Consider the following 19028-nt stretch of genomic DNA (forward strand, 5'->3'; position numbering starts at 1 on the left):
TGCACTAGCAGGCAAGTCCTTAATTATCTCTAGGAATCTGCTAGGCCTGGGAGGGGCAGTCCCTCCTGCGTCAGGGAGGCCCCAGATGTCAAAGCCTCAGAAATAGGTGGTTCATGCAACCCCTTGCTAGTTGGGTGCCCCCAGCCAGGATCTCACCCTCTCTGTACCTCGTCTGTAAACAAGTCTTTACAAAACCCGCCCCACAGGGTTGGTACGAGACTAAATGAGCTACTCCCCATGCTTCTCAGCCCAGGGCCAGGCACAGAATGGGACACATGAATGGCAGCCTCTCCAGGGCTCCCGGGATCAGGACCAGGGCTCAGAGAGGTTAGGGCACTGGCGAAAGTCACTCAGCAAGTGCCGCTCAGGAAAAACAACTTAGACCCAATCCCTGGTATCCTCTGGGACCCCAGGGAGGGGGGGCCAGGCTCTTTGGGACCCAGGGGCCAGGGTGGGAAGCTCCTGCAGCCTCCACCCTCCCCCCCTGCCACACCCAGGCTCCTGGAAGCCGACTCCAAGTCCATGCGCTCCATGAATGGCTCCCGGCGGAACAGCGGCTCCTCGCTGGTGTCCAGCTCCTCAGCCTCCTCCAACCTGAGCCACCTGGAGGAGGACACATGGATCCTGTGGGGCCGGATCGCCAACGAGTGGGAGGAGTGGCGGCGCAGGAAGGAGAAGCTGCTCAAGGTGGCCCAGGCGGCGGGGCTGGCCGGGCGGCCGGGGGGTGGGGAACGTCTGCCAGGGGCCCCAGCACGAGCAAAGGGCAGGACTGGAGGTGTGTGGGCACTTTCGGGGTGCCTTGCCAGGGCCGGGGGGATGGGTGTGGAGATCAGGGCTGGCACCCCAGGCACCCTCCTGCTTCCCGCCCATGAGTTCCGTGATGGGCTGGGGCAGCACATTCAGCCTCATGGACGCCGCGTGCCGTGCAGTGGCTCGGCCGAGCTCTGGGCCCCGGGTGGGGCGTGGGTGGACCCGATCTCAGAGGCCGGGCTGGGCGGCCATGGGGAGGCTGCTCTGGGATGGGGTCCAGCCCAGCCTCCCGATCCGACCCTCCGACCCCCCCACCCCCGCTCTGACCCTGTCGCCAGGAGCTGATCCGCAAGGGCATCCCACACCATTTCCGGGCCATCGTGTGGCAGCTCCTGTGCAGCGCCACGGACATGCCAGTCAAGAACCAGTACTCGGAGCTGCTCAAGATGTCCTCACCTTGCGAGAAGCTGATCCGCAGGGACATTGCCCGCACCTACCCGGAGCACGAGTTCTTCAAGGGCCAGGACAGCCTGGGCCAGGAAGTGCTCTTCAACGTCATGAAGGTGAGGCCCCCTGGCCCCACGGAGAACCGCTGTGGTCATCAGGCCTGGCAGGACCCTGCCCTGACTCGCATGTGTTCCCTCGCAGGCCTACTCCCTGGTGGACCGGGAGGTGGGCTACTGCCAGGGCAGCGCCTTCATCGTGGGCCTGCTCCTCATGCAGGTAGGTGGCCTGGGCCCGGCCCATCCGGCTCTGTCTGCCCCCAGGAGGTAGACAAAAGGAGAGTGTTCCCTCCATCCGGTGTCCTCCTAGGTCAGAACCTCCCTCTGTGTCCACCTGTGACCTCTGACAGTCTCCCAGCCAGGCCCCCAGGGGGTGAGCACAGAAGGCTGGCCACCTGTTCTGTCCCCTATCCCGTCCTAAGATTGGAGGGAGGGGTACGCCGTCCTACTCAGTCACCCCCCAGGGTTGGGTGGGACATTCAGGCTTAGGTCAGCCAGTGTGATGTTTATGGGGCTCGGGGTTTCCTCCAGAGAATCCAGCAGGCTTAGGAGGGGGAGAATGGAGATGGCTGGGAATGGACCAGAGGATGCCTCTACCATGGGCTCTGGAGGTGGCCAGACCTGGGGTTCAAGTCCCAGCTCCACTGTTTCCTGCCAGGAGGCCTTGGGCAGGTGACTTCAGCCTCAGGAGGCTTCCTGTCATTGAAACAGGGTGATGATATTTACCAGAGAGGTTTGCTGTGTGGGTCCGGGCAGCCTGGCACTGTCCACGTTCAATAAAAGTAAATGGAGCAGAGACAAGCGAAGCCATAAGAAGAGCAGTGGGCGCCCCCGCCCCCCCACCCCCACTCACAGCCCCCTGCCCGCCCACCCCCAGATGCCCGAGGAGGAGGCCTTCTGTGTGTTCGTGCGGCTGATGCAGGAGTACCGCCTGCGGGAGCTCTTCAAGCCCAGCATGGCAGAGCTGGGGCTCTGCATCTACCAGTTCGAGTACATGCTACAGGTGAGTGGGCCCAGGGGCGGTCCCGCCTGCCCCCTCCTCTCCACCAGCCCACACCTACGGGCGCTAACGTCGGCCGTCCCGGCGAGTCTCTTTGACTGAAAATTCCACGCCTGAGAAATCACATCCAGACGTTCCAGCTCAGAGAGGGGCTCTACTCCCCAAGGGGCCGTAAAGCACTGCCCTGAAGGATGCTTTGAGGGACCAGGTAGGGGCCAGCCCTTGTGGGCAGGACGCACCCAGTAGTGAAAGCCCCCTTCCTTAGGCCCAGAGGATGGAGAGGTGCTGTCGGTCAAGGGGACCGGTAGTGCCAGCAAGCAGGTGTTCCAGGGCCACAGAGAAGGAGCAATCCCACCCCAGGCTGGGGAGCTGAGAGCTCCCGTGGTGAAGGAGCTGGCCGCCACCAGAGAGCTCCTGAGTCAGGAAGCCCAGGGCAGGCCGGGGGACAGCCCGAGGGTGTGTTCTCCCAGTGAAGGACCTCCAGGGGGTCCTACCGCCTTCTCCAGCCTCAGTTCCCCCAGTTTCTGTCGCTTTCCAGCAGTCTGAAGTTCAGACCAGTCAGACAGGCATCCCTTGAGCGTTGCTGGGCGCAAAGCACAGAGCATTGTGGGAGGCGGTGGTGAGCGTCCCACGGGCAGCTGGGCCTCCTGCCATCCCTGTCCATGCCCCCATCTAGTGCTACTCAGAGCTCTGGGGTACTGCCGCCCCACCCAGAGACAGTGCGGGATGCTGCCCAGGGCAGGTCAAGGAAGGCTCCCTGGAGGTGCAGGCACTGAGGCCTAGCACTTCCAGGTGGAGGGAGCCTGTGGTGCCGACAGCTGTGCCCAACACCCTCCTCATGGCGCCTGGCCTCCTCCCCCCACCCCAGGAGCAGCTCCCGGACCTGAACACCCACTTCCGCTCCCAGAGCTTCCACACGTCCATGTATGCCTCCTCCTGGTTCCTCACGCTCTTCCTGACCACCTTCCCACTGCCCGTCGCCACGCGTGTCTTTGACATCTTCATGTACGAGGTGAGGACCACATGCCCCTTCCTCTCCTGGCCACTCTGGATGGAGTGGAAACGACTGCAGGGCTCAGGGAGGGGTCGGAGGGCTCCCAGGAGAGCATGACCAGAGATGCACTACCCCCGCCTCCTTCGCAGGGCCTGGAGATCGTGTTCCGGGTGGGCCTTGCCCTGCTGCAGGTGAACCAGATGGAGCTGATGCAGCTGGACATGGAGGGGATGTCCCAGGTGGGCCAGGAGAGCCAGGGCGGGCAGGCTTGCCCCCCAGCAGGGGCACCTGGGCAGGTGGAGCCCTTCTGAGAGATGGGGAGGCCCTGGACTTCCTGAGCACCCTGATCCTTTCCCATCACCTCTGTGCGCCCCCAGGTCTCCATGGAGGACCGGGGTGGGGGGGTTGCCTGAGGAGCCCCAGGCTCTGCCAGACACATCCCAGGGCCAGCAGCCTGGCAGCAGGGAGAGAGGAAGGCCCAGGCCGAGCCCTGGGAGTCCCCCCGCTTCACCTGCCCCCAGCTCTGTGTCCCCGGAGCCTAACATGGCAAATAGTAATACTGGCCAAACCAGGAGGCCTTGGGTGTGGTTTTGGCCCCAGCAACCAGGCCGGGCGAGGGCACAGGAGGGAGTGAGGGGTCTGGGGCAGACTCTCGCCCTGCCTCACCACAGCCTACCCCAGCTGCCCTGCCTGCTGAGAAGAGGCCGGCCTGCATCTCACCGCCATGTCCGCATCATGCAGGCCCCCGCCCCCTCCCAGCGTCCTCCAGCTGGTGCTTCAGGGAAGAATGCACAAAGGCCACAGTTGTGTCCACGAACACGGGCATCCATTGTCCGCAGCTGCCAGAGGGGCCAGCTGGGCTAGGGCGCGGGAGCCAGCCTGGCCCCGAACTTCAGCAAGCTGTGTCCACCCGGCAGCTTGCACTTAACTCTTTGCGGAGGTTCCCGGGGCCCCAGGCGAGCAGGCAGACCACTGAGGGGCCCTCCCTCTGGCTTCCTCCACACCACCCCGATCCTTCAGCCTCTTCCGTCTCCTCTCACTGCCCCTGGGGCAGCGGCATGTCTCCCCCTTCCTCCGTGAAGGTCCTCTGTGCTCGGACCCCACCCACACCCACACCTGGCCTTCGCCCTCAGGAGCTCCCGAAGCTGCTTTCCCTGCACACAGAGGTCCTGGCTGCAGGCAGCTCCTTCTCATGATTCCTGCTTCTCACACTCACTCACTCAACCCACACAACAGGCCAGGTGATGGCGAGGGCCCAGGCCAACCGGCTCTGGCCGTCCCTCCTGGTGTACCCAGGCCCTCCTCCAGGGGAGCAGGGTGCCACAGGGGCTCAGGTGGCCCCAGGTGGTCAGGGCCCGTGTGTCCGTGACCGCCCGTGTCCCCACAGTACTTCCAGAGGGTAATCCCCCATCAGTTCGACAGCTGCCCGGACAAGCTGATCCTCAAGGCTTACCAGGTCAAGTACAACCCCAAGAAGATGAAGAGGTCAGTACCGGGAGGCCAGGGTGCTGGCAGAAGCGGGGTCCCCGAGGGTGGGACAGTGAGCACGTCGGCCCTCTCCTCTGCAGGCTGGAGAAGGAGTACGCAGCCATGAAGAGCAAGGAGATGGAGGAGCAGATCGAGATCAAAGTGAGTCCCCGGTTGGCCTGGGCAGTGTTGGCGGGAAAGGGGGGGATGGTGGTGGTGGTGGTGGATATGCCCTTGGGAGCCCCCTCGATGGCCGCTAGAGGGCAGCCCACCCAGCGCGGGCCACACAGCAGGGGGTCCTTAGGCTCTGAGAGGTGGTCCCTCGGCCTGCCTGTCCTTTCACTCACCACCAGGCCGGCATGGGAGCAAGGCCCGCCGCCCCCCACCCCCAGCACTGGGGACACGGTGGTGAACAGGGCCACTGAGATTCAACCTCCAGCCCTTTCCCCTCCCGGTGGTCTCAGGCTGGGACTGAAAGGTCCAACCCTCTCATCACAGGACTGGGTCCCCTGGCAAGCAGCACCATCCTTAGGGCGGGGGGGGGGGGGGCTTTCCAAAAGTCGTCTCATTAACATAACAAAGACACCTTTATTCCTCTCCTCACTTAGGAAATTCCCAGGGTTTAGGAGCCTGTGCCAGGACCAGGGACAAAGACCAAGTATATATTCCTTGTAAATCACAATATCGTAGAGGGTTTTCTGGGTGTGCAGAGCCTCTGAACCCAGACGTCCCTCCATCTCCTTCCCTCTGCTGTCATCCCTCCAGACGTGATTTTGGTTATTCCCTCAAGAGGCGTTTAGTGAGCACTGTGTGTCAGAGTCACGGCAGGACTGAGGGCCCCCAGTCCAGTGGAGGTGGGGGACAGACACAAACACAAACACCAGCACAACCTGGCTCTGTCCTCTTCAGGGGCAGAGTCCCACAGTGGCTGGGACTGGAGTTCCACAGACCAGAGTTCAAATCCCAGCTCTCCTACAGAGCAGCTGTGTGACCTGCGAGGAAGGTGAATTCACCTCTCTGAGCCTAAGTGTTCCCTTCTGCAAAATAGGGATGACGCTCTCCTGTTCAAATAATTATTATTATTAACCACCACCATCATCGTCATCCCTACCTCCTCTAGAAAGGCAGAGACAGAACCTAGGTTAGAATCCAGGTCACCTGCCACCCATACCTGAGTGGCGAAAGAGGGCATCATTGTCCTGGCCCCGTTTGTAAGTTTTTGAGAAATAGTCTTGTGTCCTGAATTTTTAAGCATCTCCCTTTCTTAGGAATGGCAGCTTTACTGATGCACCAGTCCAAACGTGTATGTGTGTTTTGCTCATGCACGGACAAGGGCCTGCTGCCATATGGTGACCATGATGGCTCAGCAGTAGGGAGGGACACAGCGGATCCTTAAACCACATTCCCAGCCTGGAATATCATCACTAGAGGAGACTGCGTGCCCCAAGGGCAGGGCAGATGCCTTCTCCCCTGACCCTGCCCTGTGCCCTTTCACCTTTCGCCTGTTTAAAAATGTACCTGGGATTTGTTTTAATCAGGTATGGTGAGGTGACAGACACAGAGACAACTGCCTTCAAAAGAAGAGTTTATTACTCACAGGAGGGGGCACACTTCTGCACGCAGGGCCACATGAGGAAGCACCAGGGTGGGTCAGGAGGCAGAAGGAGAAAAGCATGGGCCAGAGCCCTTATTGTGGTTTCCACAGGAAGGGATGGGCGAGGCAGGGTAGGCAAGTTCAAGAGAGTTCAGGATTGGCTAGTTTGAATAATTTCCAGGCTCTGGGCTATAGGGGTGGTCCCTAGCTGTCCTGGAACAATTGAGAGCAGGGGAAATACTAGCTTGGTGTGCGAGAGTTAGATAAGGGAGGTGGGTGGGGGCATGGGCTCTGGATTGGCTGGTTTGCCTGTGGAAGGCAAGGAGCAGGCAGGTTGTCTACTCTCCCTAGGAATTAGCTAGCCCTGGGAGGGGCAGTGCCTCCAGGATTAGCAAGGCCACAGGATGTCAAAACATCAAAAATACAGAAAAAAAGGGACTTCCCCGGCAGTCCAGTGGTTAAGTCTCTGCGCCCCCACTGCAGGGGCCACAGGTTCAATCCCTGGTTGGGGAACTAAGATCCTGCATGCCGCATGGCAAAAAAAAGAAAAAAAAAATTTAATAGTGTGATTAGTACATAGGCCCCCATAGTCCTTGTTCACTCCCTGTCTGGTTTTCCCTTGGGAGGAAGAGGAGAGAGGCGAGTTGTTGGCACATCCAGCTCTTCCAGGGATGGCTGAGCTTGTGGCATCAATGCATTGAGGCCAGAAAGGGGGCAGACATTCCAGGGGTCAGGGGTCAGGACTCTGGTTCTGGATCCCTATGAGCAACAGAGACCTGTGCCGGCAACAGCTCTGACCCCAGCGAGCCGGGAGGCTCGGGCAAGACACTGCCTGCCTCTGACTCAGTTTCCCCTCCCATGACATGAGTCAGTGCCTGCCCATCAGTCAAGTCTGCAATCCTCTCTGACCAGAGTTGCTTCCTGGGAGTGCTCTGGGTGTTTCCATCGCCTGTTTCTCCCCGGTAGAAACCAGGCAGTGTTCTGTGTGATCCACAGGGAAGCAGGACCCTCACTAATCCGCCGATCAAAACTATTTCTGTACCCACTGCTTAAGGGGTACGTAGTTAGAAACTAGGTGCAAGGCAGATGTGAACCTCCCCTGCTTCCCAAAAGGCTGTGAGGGAACCTAAAACCACAAATATGTAACCAAGACTACCAGCACAGGATGGAAGGCGGAAGCAAGGAGACCATCTCCAGAACCCCAGCCGGGGGAAACTGACCACTCTTGGGTACAGCTGGCTCTCAGTGGGTTGCGGAAATGTAGTTGTCAAACTGAAAGAAGCATGTGTTCAGCAAGACCTCTTCCCCTGGACCCAGACTCTGAGTTTGTCCTCTGAGAATTCAACCCTGGCGCTCCAAGTGAAGCAGTGAGGGGGTGGGGCCTGTCTGCGAGCAGCTTCCCCCAAAACACAGAGGCCTTTGCCCTGTGGGAGGCGTCACATTGGCCCTTGACAGGCTCAAGAGTTGGGTAGAAACAGACTCCGGAGGAGGGACCACCCCCCCCAACGCCCCCCACCCCCTGCACACACAGTGCATAGCCATCAAAGTGATCACATTATTTTTACTGAACCAGAGTTTGTTTTTAAAAATAACACCTGGTGGACCATTCCAAACGGGAATTGGCCTTGACTGGTTTCTGGAATCACTGACCCAGAGCGAGAGACACTGGCGCTGTCCTGCCGGGAGGTGGCCTAGCCCTGCAGGGACAGCCGTCTGTGTGTACAGAAGCAGGCGGCGGGCTCTGACGTGCTCTCCCCTCTCCCCGCATAGAGGCTTCGGACAGAGAACCGGCTCCTCAAGCAGCGGATTGAGACCCTGGAGAAGGTGAGGGGTGTGGCCACCAGCCTGTGGCACCGAACCCTCCCAGTCCCGAGCAGGACCCAGCAGCCAGAGGGCCAGCCAGCCTCCTGCCCCGGGCGCCGCGCCCCACCCCCCCGAAGCCTGTGGCGTAAATCCCAGAGACCCCACCACAAGCCTCAGTGAGATTTGGGCTGCTGTATAAATTTGGGACTGTGGCGAAACTTTGCTTGAGGAGGGATTGAGTTATAACCCTGCTAACTGCAAACACGGAAATCCATTTGTGCCCGGTGCCCTCCCGGGCTGCCTGGGTGCGGGCTGCTCGGACAAAAGAAAGGAGACAGGGTGGGGGAGAAGGGGGCGGCCTTGCACTGTTGAGGGGCTGCCATAGCCTTGACCCTGGCCCCCAACCTGTTTTTAAAGATGGGAGTAGAGACGGGGATCCTCTACTTCCAGCTCCCCACTCAGTCTTGCTTGACCCTCCACTGACCACACGGAGTAGGTGGAATTTGTTGCCCTTGCCCCAAAGCCTTGATTCTTGCTTTGCCTCCAAATTAAAATGCACCCACCGGGCCCAGTGCTTCCCTCCCCTGCCCCCTCCCCGGACGGCACCTCCTCACTCACGAGTGAGGCCCCCGCCTGGCGGCCCCCATGAGTGGCACCGCCCTCCCCACTCACATGCAGACCCCTCTCCAGGATGGAGCTGGCTCTGGCTTTGGTCTCCCTCTGGGTCCTCTCCTGCTGGTTCTCTGGTTCTCTGGTCTCACTCCTCTCTCCCTGCTTCTAGAGACAGTCCACTGCGTTAGTGACAAGTGGTTCTTGTCTGTCTCTCCCTCTCTCCTGTCCCCGCGCCTTCTGCTCTGCCTCTTCCCCCTGTCGCTCGGAACCCCTCCACCGGGTAGGAGAGCGCTGCTCTGGCTGATAGGCTAATCCAGGTACTGTAGCTTTTCGTCTCCCGTTCCCACTTCTTCCTGGTCCCCACACATGACCACCACACCACCTCTTCCCTGGCCGCTGCCATCCCCCGGGGGGTGAGGGGGGCAGGCCTGGAGCTGCGCATGGGGGTGACTGGGGACCGCTTCCCCCGGGAGATAGAGGCTTCCCTCTGGGGGAGGGGCGTGCGTGTGAACGCGTGGTGCGTGTGGGCGCATCTGTGAGTGTACCCACACGCACATGCACAGGTTTCCTCCCACCAGGGGATACAGGTGGGGACCCAGGAGGGCTCGGGGACCCTGAGGCTGCATCAGCAACAGGCCCTGGTGTGTGCACGGCTGAGCCTCCCCAATACACACACACACACACACACACACACACACACACACACACCCTTCCGGCCCCTCACGCTCTTCTCTGCTCCCACCTGCAAGGCCTGCCATCTTCTTTCACTCACCTGCTTCTGCTGCTGCCTCATCTTGAATGGCTTTATCTGGAAGCTTCTGCCCACTACCTAGTGGCTCTGAGCCTGGAACGGGGGGCCTAAATTGGGTGGGCTGAAGGGATGAGGCTGGGGGGGCCTTGGGCAGGTGGAAGTCCCGGGCTCCAGGACTGGAGAAGGCCCCGCGAGAGCTGTATCCCACCCCCTGACCTGGCCCTAAGGAGCCAGCCTCTGGGCCCTTGGCTACCCCCACATCCTCAGCGTCACCAGCAGAGCCCAGCCTCTGCTGTGCCATGTGCCCTGGATAAGGACTTCTTTCTCCTCACCTGGGACAGAGGCTGAGAGCCAGAGCCTGGGCCCCGGGCGGCTGTGTTCCTCCAGGTTCCTCCCAGAGTGTCCTGTTCCTGCCGGTCCCCCCATCCCCAGGCCCCGTGGGGCGCCCCATCCCAGGCTCTGAGTGTGGGAGGCCTCACCCCTCTCCCTTCCGCCCCACCTCCACCCTCTCTGGGCTTCGCCTGGGGTGTGAGCAGAGGGTCACGGCCCCCTGTCCTCGCTGTGCTCAGGGGCAGGTGACACGAGCGCAGGAGGCTGAGGAGAATTACGTCATCAAGCGGGAGCTGGCAGTGGTGCGGCAGCAGTGCAGCTCAGCGGCCCAGGACCTGCAGAAGGCACAGAGCACCATCAGGCAATTGCAGGAGCAGCAGGTAGCAGGCTGGGTGGGCGGGGCCACCAGGGCTAGGCCACGCCCCATGCCCAGCTGCCTGCAGGGCTCTTGAGCAAATGGCTCCAAATCAGCCCTGCCTCAGTCCCTGGCCTGCCTGTTCCTTGCTGGGGGGCAGGGGACCCACAGCAGAGTGCAGATTCTTCCCCATCCTCAGCAGCGAACAGCCCCACACCCAGGGGTATCCCGTGTTTTCCGTTTCCCACCCCCCAATAGGGTGTCTGGCCTTCCACACTGAGAGCAAGGCAGTCACCCTCCCCGGGCCCCAGCCTCAGCACAAGAGCCCCTGGGAACCAGCTGTCCCTGCTGGGACCCCTCCTTCCACTGATGGGGCTGTGATTCCTTGGGGGAGCCCTGGTGTCTCCCCAGGGTCTGAAGGGCTGTTGGGCTGTTATCGAACTAAACCCGGGTCCGCTCACCTGACATGTAGCAAAGCCAATCTACCAACACTGGGTTGTGGCGAAGGAAAGTAAAGCATCTATTGCAAACAAGGAGAACAGGCAGCTCATGCTCAAAAGAACCCATAAAGTCCCCAATGGCTTTTAGGCAGGGGTTTGTAAAGACGGTGTTGGGGGAGAGGGTCCTAGGATGCATGACCAGCTCATGGACCTCCTTCTGGCTGGTTGGTGGGGAGGTAACAGGGTGATGTTTCAAGAATCTCCGTCATCAGCCTTCTGGTTCCAACCAGGCGGGGGTGCATGCTTGTGTTCAGCATGTAGTCACCATCCTCCACCTGGCTGGGGGTCCCAGTTCCTGCAGAACAGCTCAGAGATCCATGTCAGATGGTTATATCTGTGTCCCTTCAGGAGGACCTAGGCGTCCTGTGACCTGCTGTCCTCATTAACTGCTTGCTGCGTTCTGGAACTCAGGGAAGGCCTAGGAGACTAAAGCCTTTTTCTACAAACAAGCAATGGGGACACCAAAGGGTTTTTGTACTTGGGAAGGCCCCACAGGGTCCTGCTCGGTTTCAATCCCCCGTTTTCTTCGAAACTTGCCAATCCTGATGGGGGGAGGGGTGGCACAGAAAGGCAGTAAAGTTTTGGATGGAGAGGTTAATCCTAAGCTTGGCAGGGGAACTCAGCTTTAGGGGGACTCAGTTTCAGGGCTTCCCTGGCGGGGCCAGCCATGCAGGGCAGGACCTGGGACAAGGAAGAGGGTAACTCCTTCCAGCGCCCAGCACTTTGCCCTCGGAAGAGGGTCTGGCCTGTGCCCACCAGTCTGAGCCGGTGAGATGGGGGTGAGGGGGCAGCCCAAGTCTGTTGTGGGGTCATGAACTTCGGATGGGTAGTGGGAGGACCCGTGGGCTGGAGCACTGCAGAGAGTCCGCTTCTCCCAGAGAGGGCTTTCAGAACTTTCCTCCAGCCGTACCCAGCAGGCTGCCTGCCTCATGTGGCAACCCACCAGCAGCTGCAGCCTGCAAACTCAGCATGCGTGCCCCAGCGCAGGTCCCAGAGGGGCAGGGAAGGATGCTGTAGGCTCCCTGCGATCCAGGGCTGAACCCAGCAGGGCCTGGCAGTGAGCTGGGGGCAGGGGTGTTTGGGGGGTCCCTGATTTGGAGAAACCACAGGGTGCTCAAGAAACAGTAGGTGGAGACAGAAGGGTCATTCGCTGAGGAGGGCCCCCTCACCCAGGTCTGGAGACCTGGCCTGAGGGGTGCAAGCTGATTCTTCGCTCCCAGGTCCAGGGGGGTGGAACTTCACCTTTGTTGCTCACCTGCATCCACCTCCTGCCCCACAACTTCGAGTGCTGTAGCCCCACCTGGCTCTGAAGCAGCCAGGCCAGTGGGGAAACTGAGGCTGGGCTAACCCCACCCATGGCATGATGCCCCCTCTCAGGCCAGTCAGAGAGGCATTCACCTGCCACCTCTGAGCTCTGGCCTTTAGGGCCTGATCAGAGCTGGGTGAGGCAGGGAGGCCGCTGCAGGCAGAGGGAGGGAGTGCGGGAGGTGCCAGTGCAGCCCCTGAGCACCGTCTCCAGAGGCTCCTGGAGGAGGTGCAGCCTGGCAAGAGGTTGGCATGGGGCCCAGAGCCCATCTGAGCCAAGGGAGAGCCACTGGTACGCATGGGCCTCAGAGACCCCCAGTGGTCAAGGGCAGCGAGCAGACCTGGGCAGCTAGACAGGTGGGGGAAGAGGGTGGCAGCTGCCCTGCCAGGCTCCCCGGGCAGCAAGATGCAGGCCCCGCTCTGACCCCAGGGGCTGCCCTCCCCCACTGGCCAGGTTTGTTTTGTTTTGGCCATGCCACGCGGCATGCGGGATCCTATTTCCCCGACCAGGGATCGAACCTGTGCCCCCTGCAGTGGAAGTGCGGAGTCTTAACCACAGGACCGCCAGGGAAGTCCCACGGCCAGGTCTTCTTTATTGGGCCCACCCATCACCCCTGGGACTCCTAGGGTACCTTTGAGAAGCCCCTGGGCACTGACCAAGAAAGGAGTCTCAGCAAACTCTTTCCCCATCTGCCCCATGCCACCCTCACCCTGTGGTTAGGCCACGGGCCACACACAGGAAGGGGTCCCCGGAGAACTCACCCTCCGTCCTCATCCCAGTGATCCTGGGAACCAGTCACTGGTGTCCCTTTCCATGGCATCCTGAGGCCATGGAAAGTCCCCTCTGTTTCCAGGACCCCTAGACACAGAGCATCAGGGCCCCCATGGCATCCGGCCCCTCCGGCAGATCCGGAGTTTCTCCTCACCCCCCTCTCCACCCACAGCCCGGCCCTGGAGGTGGACGGGGTGGGGCCAGGCCTGGGCCCACAGCCGGCTGGCAGGAAGGCTGCCCCCCTCTGGCCACAGCCTGGGGCCCAACGCAGCCCTCTGCCCGCCCCCAGGATAACCCGCGCCTCACCGAGGACTTTGTGGCCCACCTGGAGACAGAGCTGGAGCAGTCACGGCTGCGGGAGACCGAGACCCTGGGGGCCCTGCGGGAGATGCAGGACAAGGTTCTAGACATGGAGAAGGTGCGACTGGGCAGGTGCTGGGGGAACCATGGGGAAGGGGAGATGACAAGAGGCCCTAGCCAAGGAGAAGTGGCGGCCAGGGGGACCAGTGGGACAGGCCCTGGAGTCAGAGCCCCCTGCCCCAGCAGCCCCCAAGGAGCTCAGGGCACCTCCCTCGGCCCCTGCCTCCTTCTCCTTGGTCTCCACACCAGGGTCAGGGCAGATGGGAAGTTGGGCCCCTCACCCTCAGACCCTCTCAAGCCCTGGAGGTACATACGTGCGTGCGCGCGCGCACACACACACACACACACATACACACACACACACACACACACACACACACACACACGAGCATACAAAAAGCAACACGACTCCACAAGGGGTGCGCCCACCCTCATGTGCCAGGCACCAGGCCACCAGTGCGGTGGCCTTCATGGGCTCCCTGGGCTGTATGTGTCCCCTTCAGGCCCTGGGTTCCAGGATGGAGAGGGGGAAGGGAAGGCCAAGGCCCAGGCCCATCAGGGCTGCTCCCCTCCATGGAGACACCACCCAGGGGGCCATCCTCTCCCACCTGCAGCCCTGCAGGGGGCACCAGGCCTCTTGGTCCTTTCCCAGCTCCTTCCACACTGGTTGTCTCAATTCCCAAGGCGCTGCCAGAAGGGAGGTGCCCCGGCCACCAGAGGGCAGCACTCACCCACTTGCAGGAGCCATGCCCCCCACCTCCAAGCTGCACTATTTTGGGTGCCCTCCCAGGTGGGGTGTCTCTGCCACAGCCTTGCATGGGGCCATCGGCCTCTCGGTCCCCAACTTCCCGCCTGCCCAGAGCTGGGCTTTCCACCCCCTCCCTCCACATCAGAGGGAAATGTGGGACAAGTAGGTCTGCCACCCCCCACCACCCCAACTCCCAGACTCAAACGAGGGTCAGGGAGAACATCATGCAGCAAGTTGGCTTTTGGTCCAAGAGCCTGGAGCACGAATCTCTCATCACTGAGCCCTTGGGAGGCCAGGATAGGGCCTAAGCCGGCCCTCAGTCCATCCCCAGGGAGACGGTGCTGAAATCCACGGTCTTCTCTGCTCCAGCTGGGCCAGGTCCCGGGTCTGGGCCCAGAGGGTGTGGATCTCAGATTCCCAGGCGGGTAGCACCCGTCCTGTCCCAGCTAGTGTTACTAGCAGTCACATGTTGTAAGGGGGTTGCCCTAGGCCAGTTGTGCCAGAGAGCAGGTGCTGTTATTACACCGATTTTACAGACCACGATGTCCAGCTGGGGCGACAAGGGCGGGGTCTCCCCGCCTCGGGCCTGGTCCTTGTTCCCCCGGCGCATCCTGGGGTCCAGGGTGCACCCTCTCGCAGCCGGGCCGCCCAAGGCGGAGCGCAGAGGAGAGGAGAGCGGGGGCGTGGGGCCTACGGGAAGGGCCGCGTGGCCGCGCAGCTCCCCTGGGCTCTGACTGCTCCTCTCCCCGCAGAGGAACAGCTCGCTGCCTGACGAGAACAACGTGGCGCAGCTGCAGGAGGAGCTGAAGGCGCTCAAGGTGCGGGAGGGTGAGGCCGTGGCCTCGGCGCGGGAACTGAAACTGCAGCTGCAGGAGCTCTCGGACACCTGGCAGGTGAGGGAGGGCCTCGCCCGACGCGCACGAAGCGGCTTCGGGGCTCCCAGGCGGAGGACGACCGCCGACCTCTCCCCGCAGGCCCATCTGTCCCGCGGCGGCCGCTGGAAGGAGTCCCCGCGGAAGCTGGTCCTGGGCGAGCTGCAGGACGAGCTGATGAGCGTGCGGCTGCGCGAGGCCCAGGCTGTGGCCGAGGGCCGCGAGCTGCGGCAGCGCGTGGTGGAGCTCGAGACGCAGGTGGGCCGCTGCCCGCCTGGGGAGGGGACCCGGAGCCCGGGGTCGGCCCCGCGGCGAGGCCGTGACCCCCGCCTGTCCGCCCCCAGGACCACATCCACCGCAACCTGCTGAACCGCGTGGAGGCGGAGCGAGCGGCGCTGCAGGAGAAGCTGCAGTACCTGGCGGCGCAGAACAAGGGGCTGCAGACGCAGCTCAGCGAGAGCCGCCGCAAGCAGGCCGAGGCCGAGTGCAAGGTGCCGCATCCCCCCACACACCGTGCCCGCGCCCCCGCCCGTCCCGCAGCGCCCCTTGACCGCTTGTTCCCCCGCCCCCAGAGCAAGGAGGAGGTGATGGCCGTGCGCCTGAGGGAGGCGGACAGCATGGCGGCGGTGGCCGAGATGCGGCAGCGCATCGCCGAGCTGGAAATCCAGGTAAGCGGCGGGGCCGGGGCTGGGGCTGGGCTGCGGGGCGGGACCCCGCGCTGAAGTCCGGCGACCTGGCCCGCCCGCAGAGGGAGGAGGGCCGCATCCAGGGCCAGCTGAACCACTCGGACTCGTCGCAGTACATCCGCGAGCTCAAGGACCAGATCGAGGAGCTGAAAGCCGAGGTGAGCGCGGGAGGGGCGTAAGAGCCCCGGTGTTCTCGGCCGGTGACGGGCCGGGAGTCGGCGCCTCTGGGAGCGGGAGAGGAGGGGGCCAGGCGGCCGGACTCCGTCCGTGGGTACGTCGGTCCACGCCTCCAGCGCGCGGGTCCCCCGCCCCAGGTGCGGCTTCTGAAGGGCCCGCCGCCCTTCGAGGACCCACTGGCCTTCGACGGGCTCGGCCTGGCACGGCACCTGGATGAAGACTCGCTGCCGTCGTCGGACGAGGAGCTGCTCAGCGTGGGCGTGGGCGCGGCGCTGCAGGACGCGCTCTACCCGCTGTCCCCGCGCGACGCGCGCTTCTTCCGCCGTCTGGAGCGGCCGGCCAAGGACAGTGAAGGCAGCTCAGACAGCGATGCCGACGAGCTGGCCGCGCCCTACAGCCAGGGCCTGGACAACTAAGGCAGTGCCCCGCGTGCTCGGAGCCCGGGGCCGCCGCCTGCCCGCTCCTTGGCCGCCGCCCGCACTTAACAAACTCCAGGCCCTCGGTGGTCCCGCCCACCCCGAGGGCCAGGACCAGCGCGGCAGGGCGCGGAGGGTAGGACCGAAGTCTGGGGATCCTGAGTCCCCTGGCAGGCCCACTCTCCCCAGCAGTGTTTACCGATCTTGGTCCGTAGCCCTCTGGGCCCAGTTACCTGGAGGGTCTGCCCCTCTTAACAGCCAGGGCAGGGGCGGACCCAGGGGTCCCAGGACTGGAGGAGCAGGAACCTCCCCCCTCCTAGCTGGCCTCCTTCTGGGACAAGGGTGGCCCGGCTGGGAAGGACCCAGGAGCTAGAGGAGGCCTGAGGAAGAAGAGGCCGCTCTAGGCCTGTCGTTACAACCCCGTGCCACCCTCGGGACCCTTGGCCTCTGGGGACAGATGGCCAGGCTGGGTTTTCCTGCCTGGGGCAGGCACTGTGGCCCCTGCGACAGAAACCAAAGCCCCCCCTACTGTGTGCAGGGCCGCGCAGGGTGTGGTGGCCAGCCGGAACCAGCCAGGGCCTGGGTAGTGTCTGTCCCTGCTTCTTGGGGGCCAGAGCAGCTGTAAGGAAGTGAAGAGACCCCCCTCTCCCCAGCACACCACGTCTCCCTCTGTGACAGTCCCATCACCCCAGCCTGGCCAGTGATGAAGGGGCTCCCCGACCCAGGCTAGCCTCCTCTCCAGGGGGTCCCCAGCCTCCACTTCCGTTCCTTCTCAGTATCCCCAGCCCCACTCTCTGGCCAGAGCCAGGCCCCAGGGGAGGAGGCCTCCCAGTTGAGTTGCCTCCCAGCGCCTGCTCATGGTGGTCCCGTGGTCTCTGCTGAGTCAGAACCAAGAACGGTGCCAAAATCCAACGATGCCCCCAGACCCCTGCCCCCTGGGGCCTCACGACCCTCAGGCTGACCCTCTCGGTGCTCCTGGAGCCTAGAGCAGCATCACAAGCAGTCTCCCCGGCACTTCCTGGGGTGGGGATCCATGCTCAGTACCCCCTTCCCGGTCGCCCACTCCTCAGTGTTACAAAGCCTGGGGACCAGGGTGGGCATCCGAGGGGCTCTCCCATGTGCCCCCCACACTGCCCCCCACCATTTTGCACACTGCCTGTTCACACTCCACATGTCGCCCAGGCGGGAAAGATGGAAAATAAAGTGTATTTACACAGTAACGGACAAGGGATGCTGAGTGGGGCAGGCCTTGGGGTAGGGGAATCACCAGCAGCCATGGGTCCCCGGCCCCTTGTCCAGTGAAGCAGCGGGGAAGGGAGCAGGCTGTCCTTGCCCTTGGGAGCCTCCCACCATATAAGAGAACCAGAGGTGGAGGTCATAGCACGCCAGTGCGGGCGGGGGTGGGGGGGCAAAGAGGCTGTCCAGGTCGGGTGCATCATGGAAGAGGAAAGGACATTCACACGTACAGTGTGAGCATAAGTGTGGGCGTCAGAAGAGATGGTTAGTATTGTAGGAACGAGTCACCAAGGACCTGGGACGTCAGGCGTAGGGACGGACCCTTAGAGCAGGGCATTTTCAGGAGGGTGTCTCTGGAGATGGGGAGGGAGGATGGGCCATGATTTCCCATCATGGGTGACTGGGTGACTCAGCTGGGGCCTCCCCTGAGAGACACAGAGGAATGAAGGGTCTTAGGGCCTCAGGAAGATTCAGTATCTGGTTTATTCAGCACCCACTTCCCAAGGCCTTCCGGGTGCTCCACTGTGCCCGGTTCTGAGGGGTCCCAAGTGTAGTGGAGCAGACAGACATTGGGGTGGGGGCGGGGACTTAGCCGGCACAATAGTGTGGCAAGTGCCTAGATGAATGTGTAAGGAGATCAGGGAAGGCTTCCTGGAGGGGGGGGATCTGCAAGGGCATAAGCATAACGGTGAGACGTGGCAGGGACCAGCAGGAGGCACATGAGGTCTATGAAGAAGGAACAGGAGAGAGTGGGCATGGCCAGACCAGGAAGGGGTTTTTCTAGTCAGGAGAAAGAGTTTGCACTGTGAACTAAGGGCGCTGGGGAGCCATGGAGGGCTTAGGTGAGAGGGGCACCATCAGGTAGACTACAGTGTTGGGGGGCAGTGCAGAGGCAAAACAGCCAGGCAGTGGGGGTTCCCCTGGGGGAAGAAGGCCCGGAGAGGCAGCATCCTTTGTGGGGTTGCCCATGGAGCTGAGACAGAGTCCCAGTTTGAGGGTGACACAGCCAGGAGCAAAGGAAGGCTTCCTAGGAGGAGACATTTAATTGGGTCCAGCTAGGTGCCAGCCAGGCCCTACCCTCTACACCCAGTGTGGACCCACCAAGTGTCCCCCACTCTGCTGCCTGATACCTGCCAAGCGGCAGGGCAGGACACTGGTTATGCACCAGGACAGCCGAACCCCAGCTCTATTCCCTCCCATGACAGCTCCTGTGGGCCCATGCGTCATTCCCATCACACAGATTTAACACTGAGACCCTGACAGTTGCTGTCTGCCTCTCCTGTTGCCACCGGGTAGCTGGTGGCTCCAGCTGGCTGGCTCCCAGGAGGGGGCACGGCCTTGGGGGAAGTGTCTGAGGTTCTGCCCTGCTCCCTCACAGGGGGCCTTGGGGCCCTGGCTGTCAAGAGTCAGCCCCTACCCTTGGGCTTGTCTTAGCATCTGGAAACAAGGACACCTGGGTTCTCACCAGGGCCCAGCTTAAAAAAGAGACCTCTGTGGACTTCCCTGGCAGTCCAGTGGTTAAGACTCTGCACTTCCAATGCAGGGTGCATGGGTTCGATCCCTGGTCAGGAGAACTAAGATCCCACATGCCACTAGGTGTGGCAAAAAAAAAAAAAAAAAAAAGGAACTTCTGTAGTTTGCCACCTAACTGATTGGCTCCCAGGGGTGGAGGTGGCAGTGTCCCACTGCGACAGCACCAATGTCTCTTCAGACCCCAGGTTGGGAGGCAGCCGCTTCTGGGGTGGGGGACAGGCAGGACTTGGTGATTCCTGTCTGACAGGAACCTGGCTTCAGGGA

At 62.2% G+C, this 19028-nt stretch overlaps 1 protein-coding gene across 8 annotated transcripts in view; it reads left to right on the forward strand.

The window, feature by feature from the left end:
* EVI5L (ecotropic viral integration site 5 like) overlaps nt 1-17215 on the forward strand; it is a 29662-nt gene extending 12447 nt beyond the window's left edge. For 2 of the 8 annotated variants that reach the window (XM_049708345.1, XM_049708346.1), the window contains exons 3-20: nt 498-687; nt 1089-1313; nt 1399-1473; nt 2131-2256; nt 3122-3265; nt 3397-3486; nt 4635-4732; nt 4816-4876; nt 8079-8132; nt 9008-9040; nt 10044-10184; nt 12909-13154; nt 14597-14737; nt 14819-14974; nt 15061-15207; nt 15289-15384; nt 15441-15560; nt 15717-17215. In XM_049708345.1, coding sequence (XP_049564302.1) covers nt 498-687; nt 1089-1313; nt 1399-1473; nt 2131-2256; nt 3122-3265; nt 3397-3486; nt 4635-4732; nt 4816-4876; nt 8079-8132; nt 9008-9040; nt 10044-10184; nt 12909-13154; nt 14597-14737; nt 14819-14974; nt 15061-15207; nt 15289-15384; nt 15441-15560; nt 15717-15995 — 2422 coding nt within the window. In that variant the 3' untranslated portion in view covers nt 15996-17215. The remainder of the gene's footprint in view (nt 1-497; nt 688-1088; nt 1314-1398; nt 1474-2130; nt 2257-3121; nt 3266-3396; nt 3487-4634; nt 4733-4815; nt 4877-8078; nt 8133-9007; nt 9041-10043; nt 10185-12908; nt 13155-14596; nt 14738-14818; nt 14975-15060; nt 15208-15288; nt 15385-15440; nt 15561-15716) is intronic. The other 6 variants (XM_049708348.1, XM_033400970.2, XM_004277304.4 and 3 more) reach the window with 6 other exon arrangements.
* Nucleotides 17216-19028: the final 1813 nt, after the last annotated feature.

This window comes from Orcinus orca, chromosome 3, assembly GCF_937001465.1.
Source record: "Orcinus orca chromosome 3, mOrcOrc1.1, whole genome shotgun sequence".
NCBI lineage: Eukaryota > Metazoa > Chordata > Mammalia > Artiodactyla > Delphinidae > Orcinus > Orcinus orca.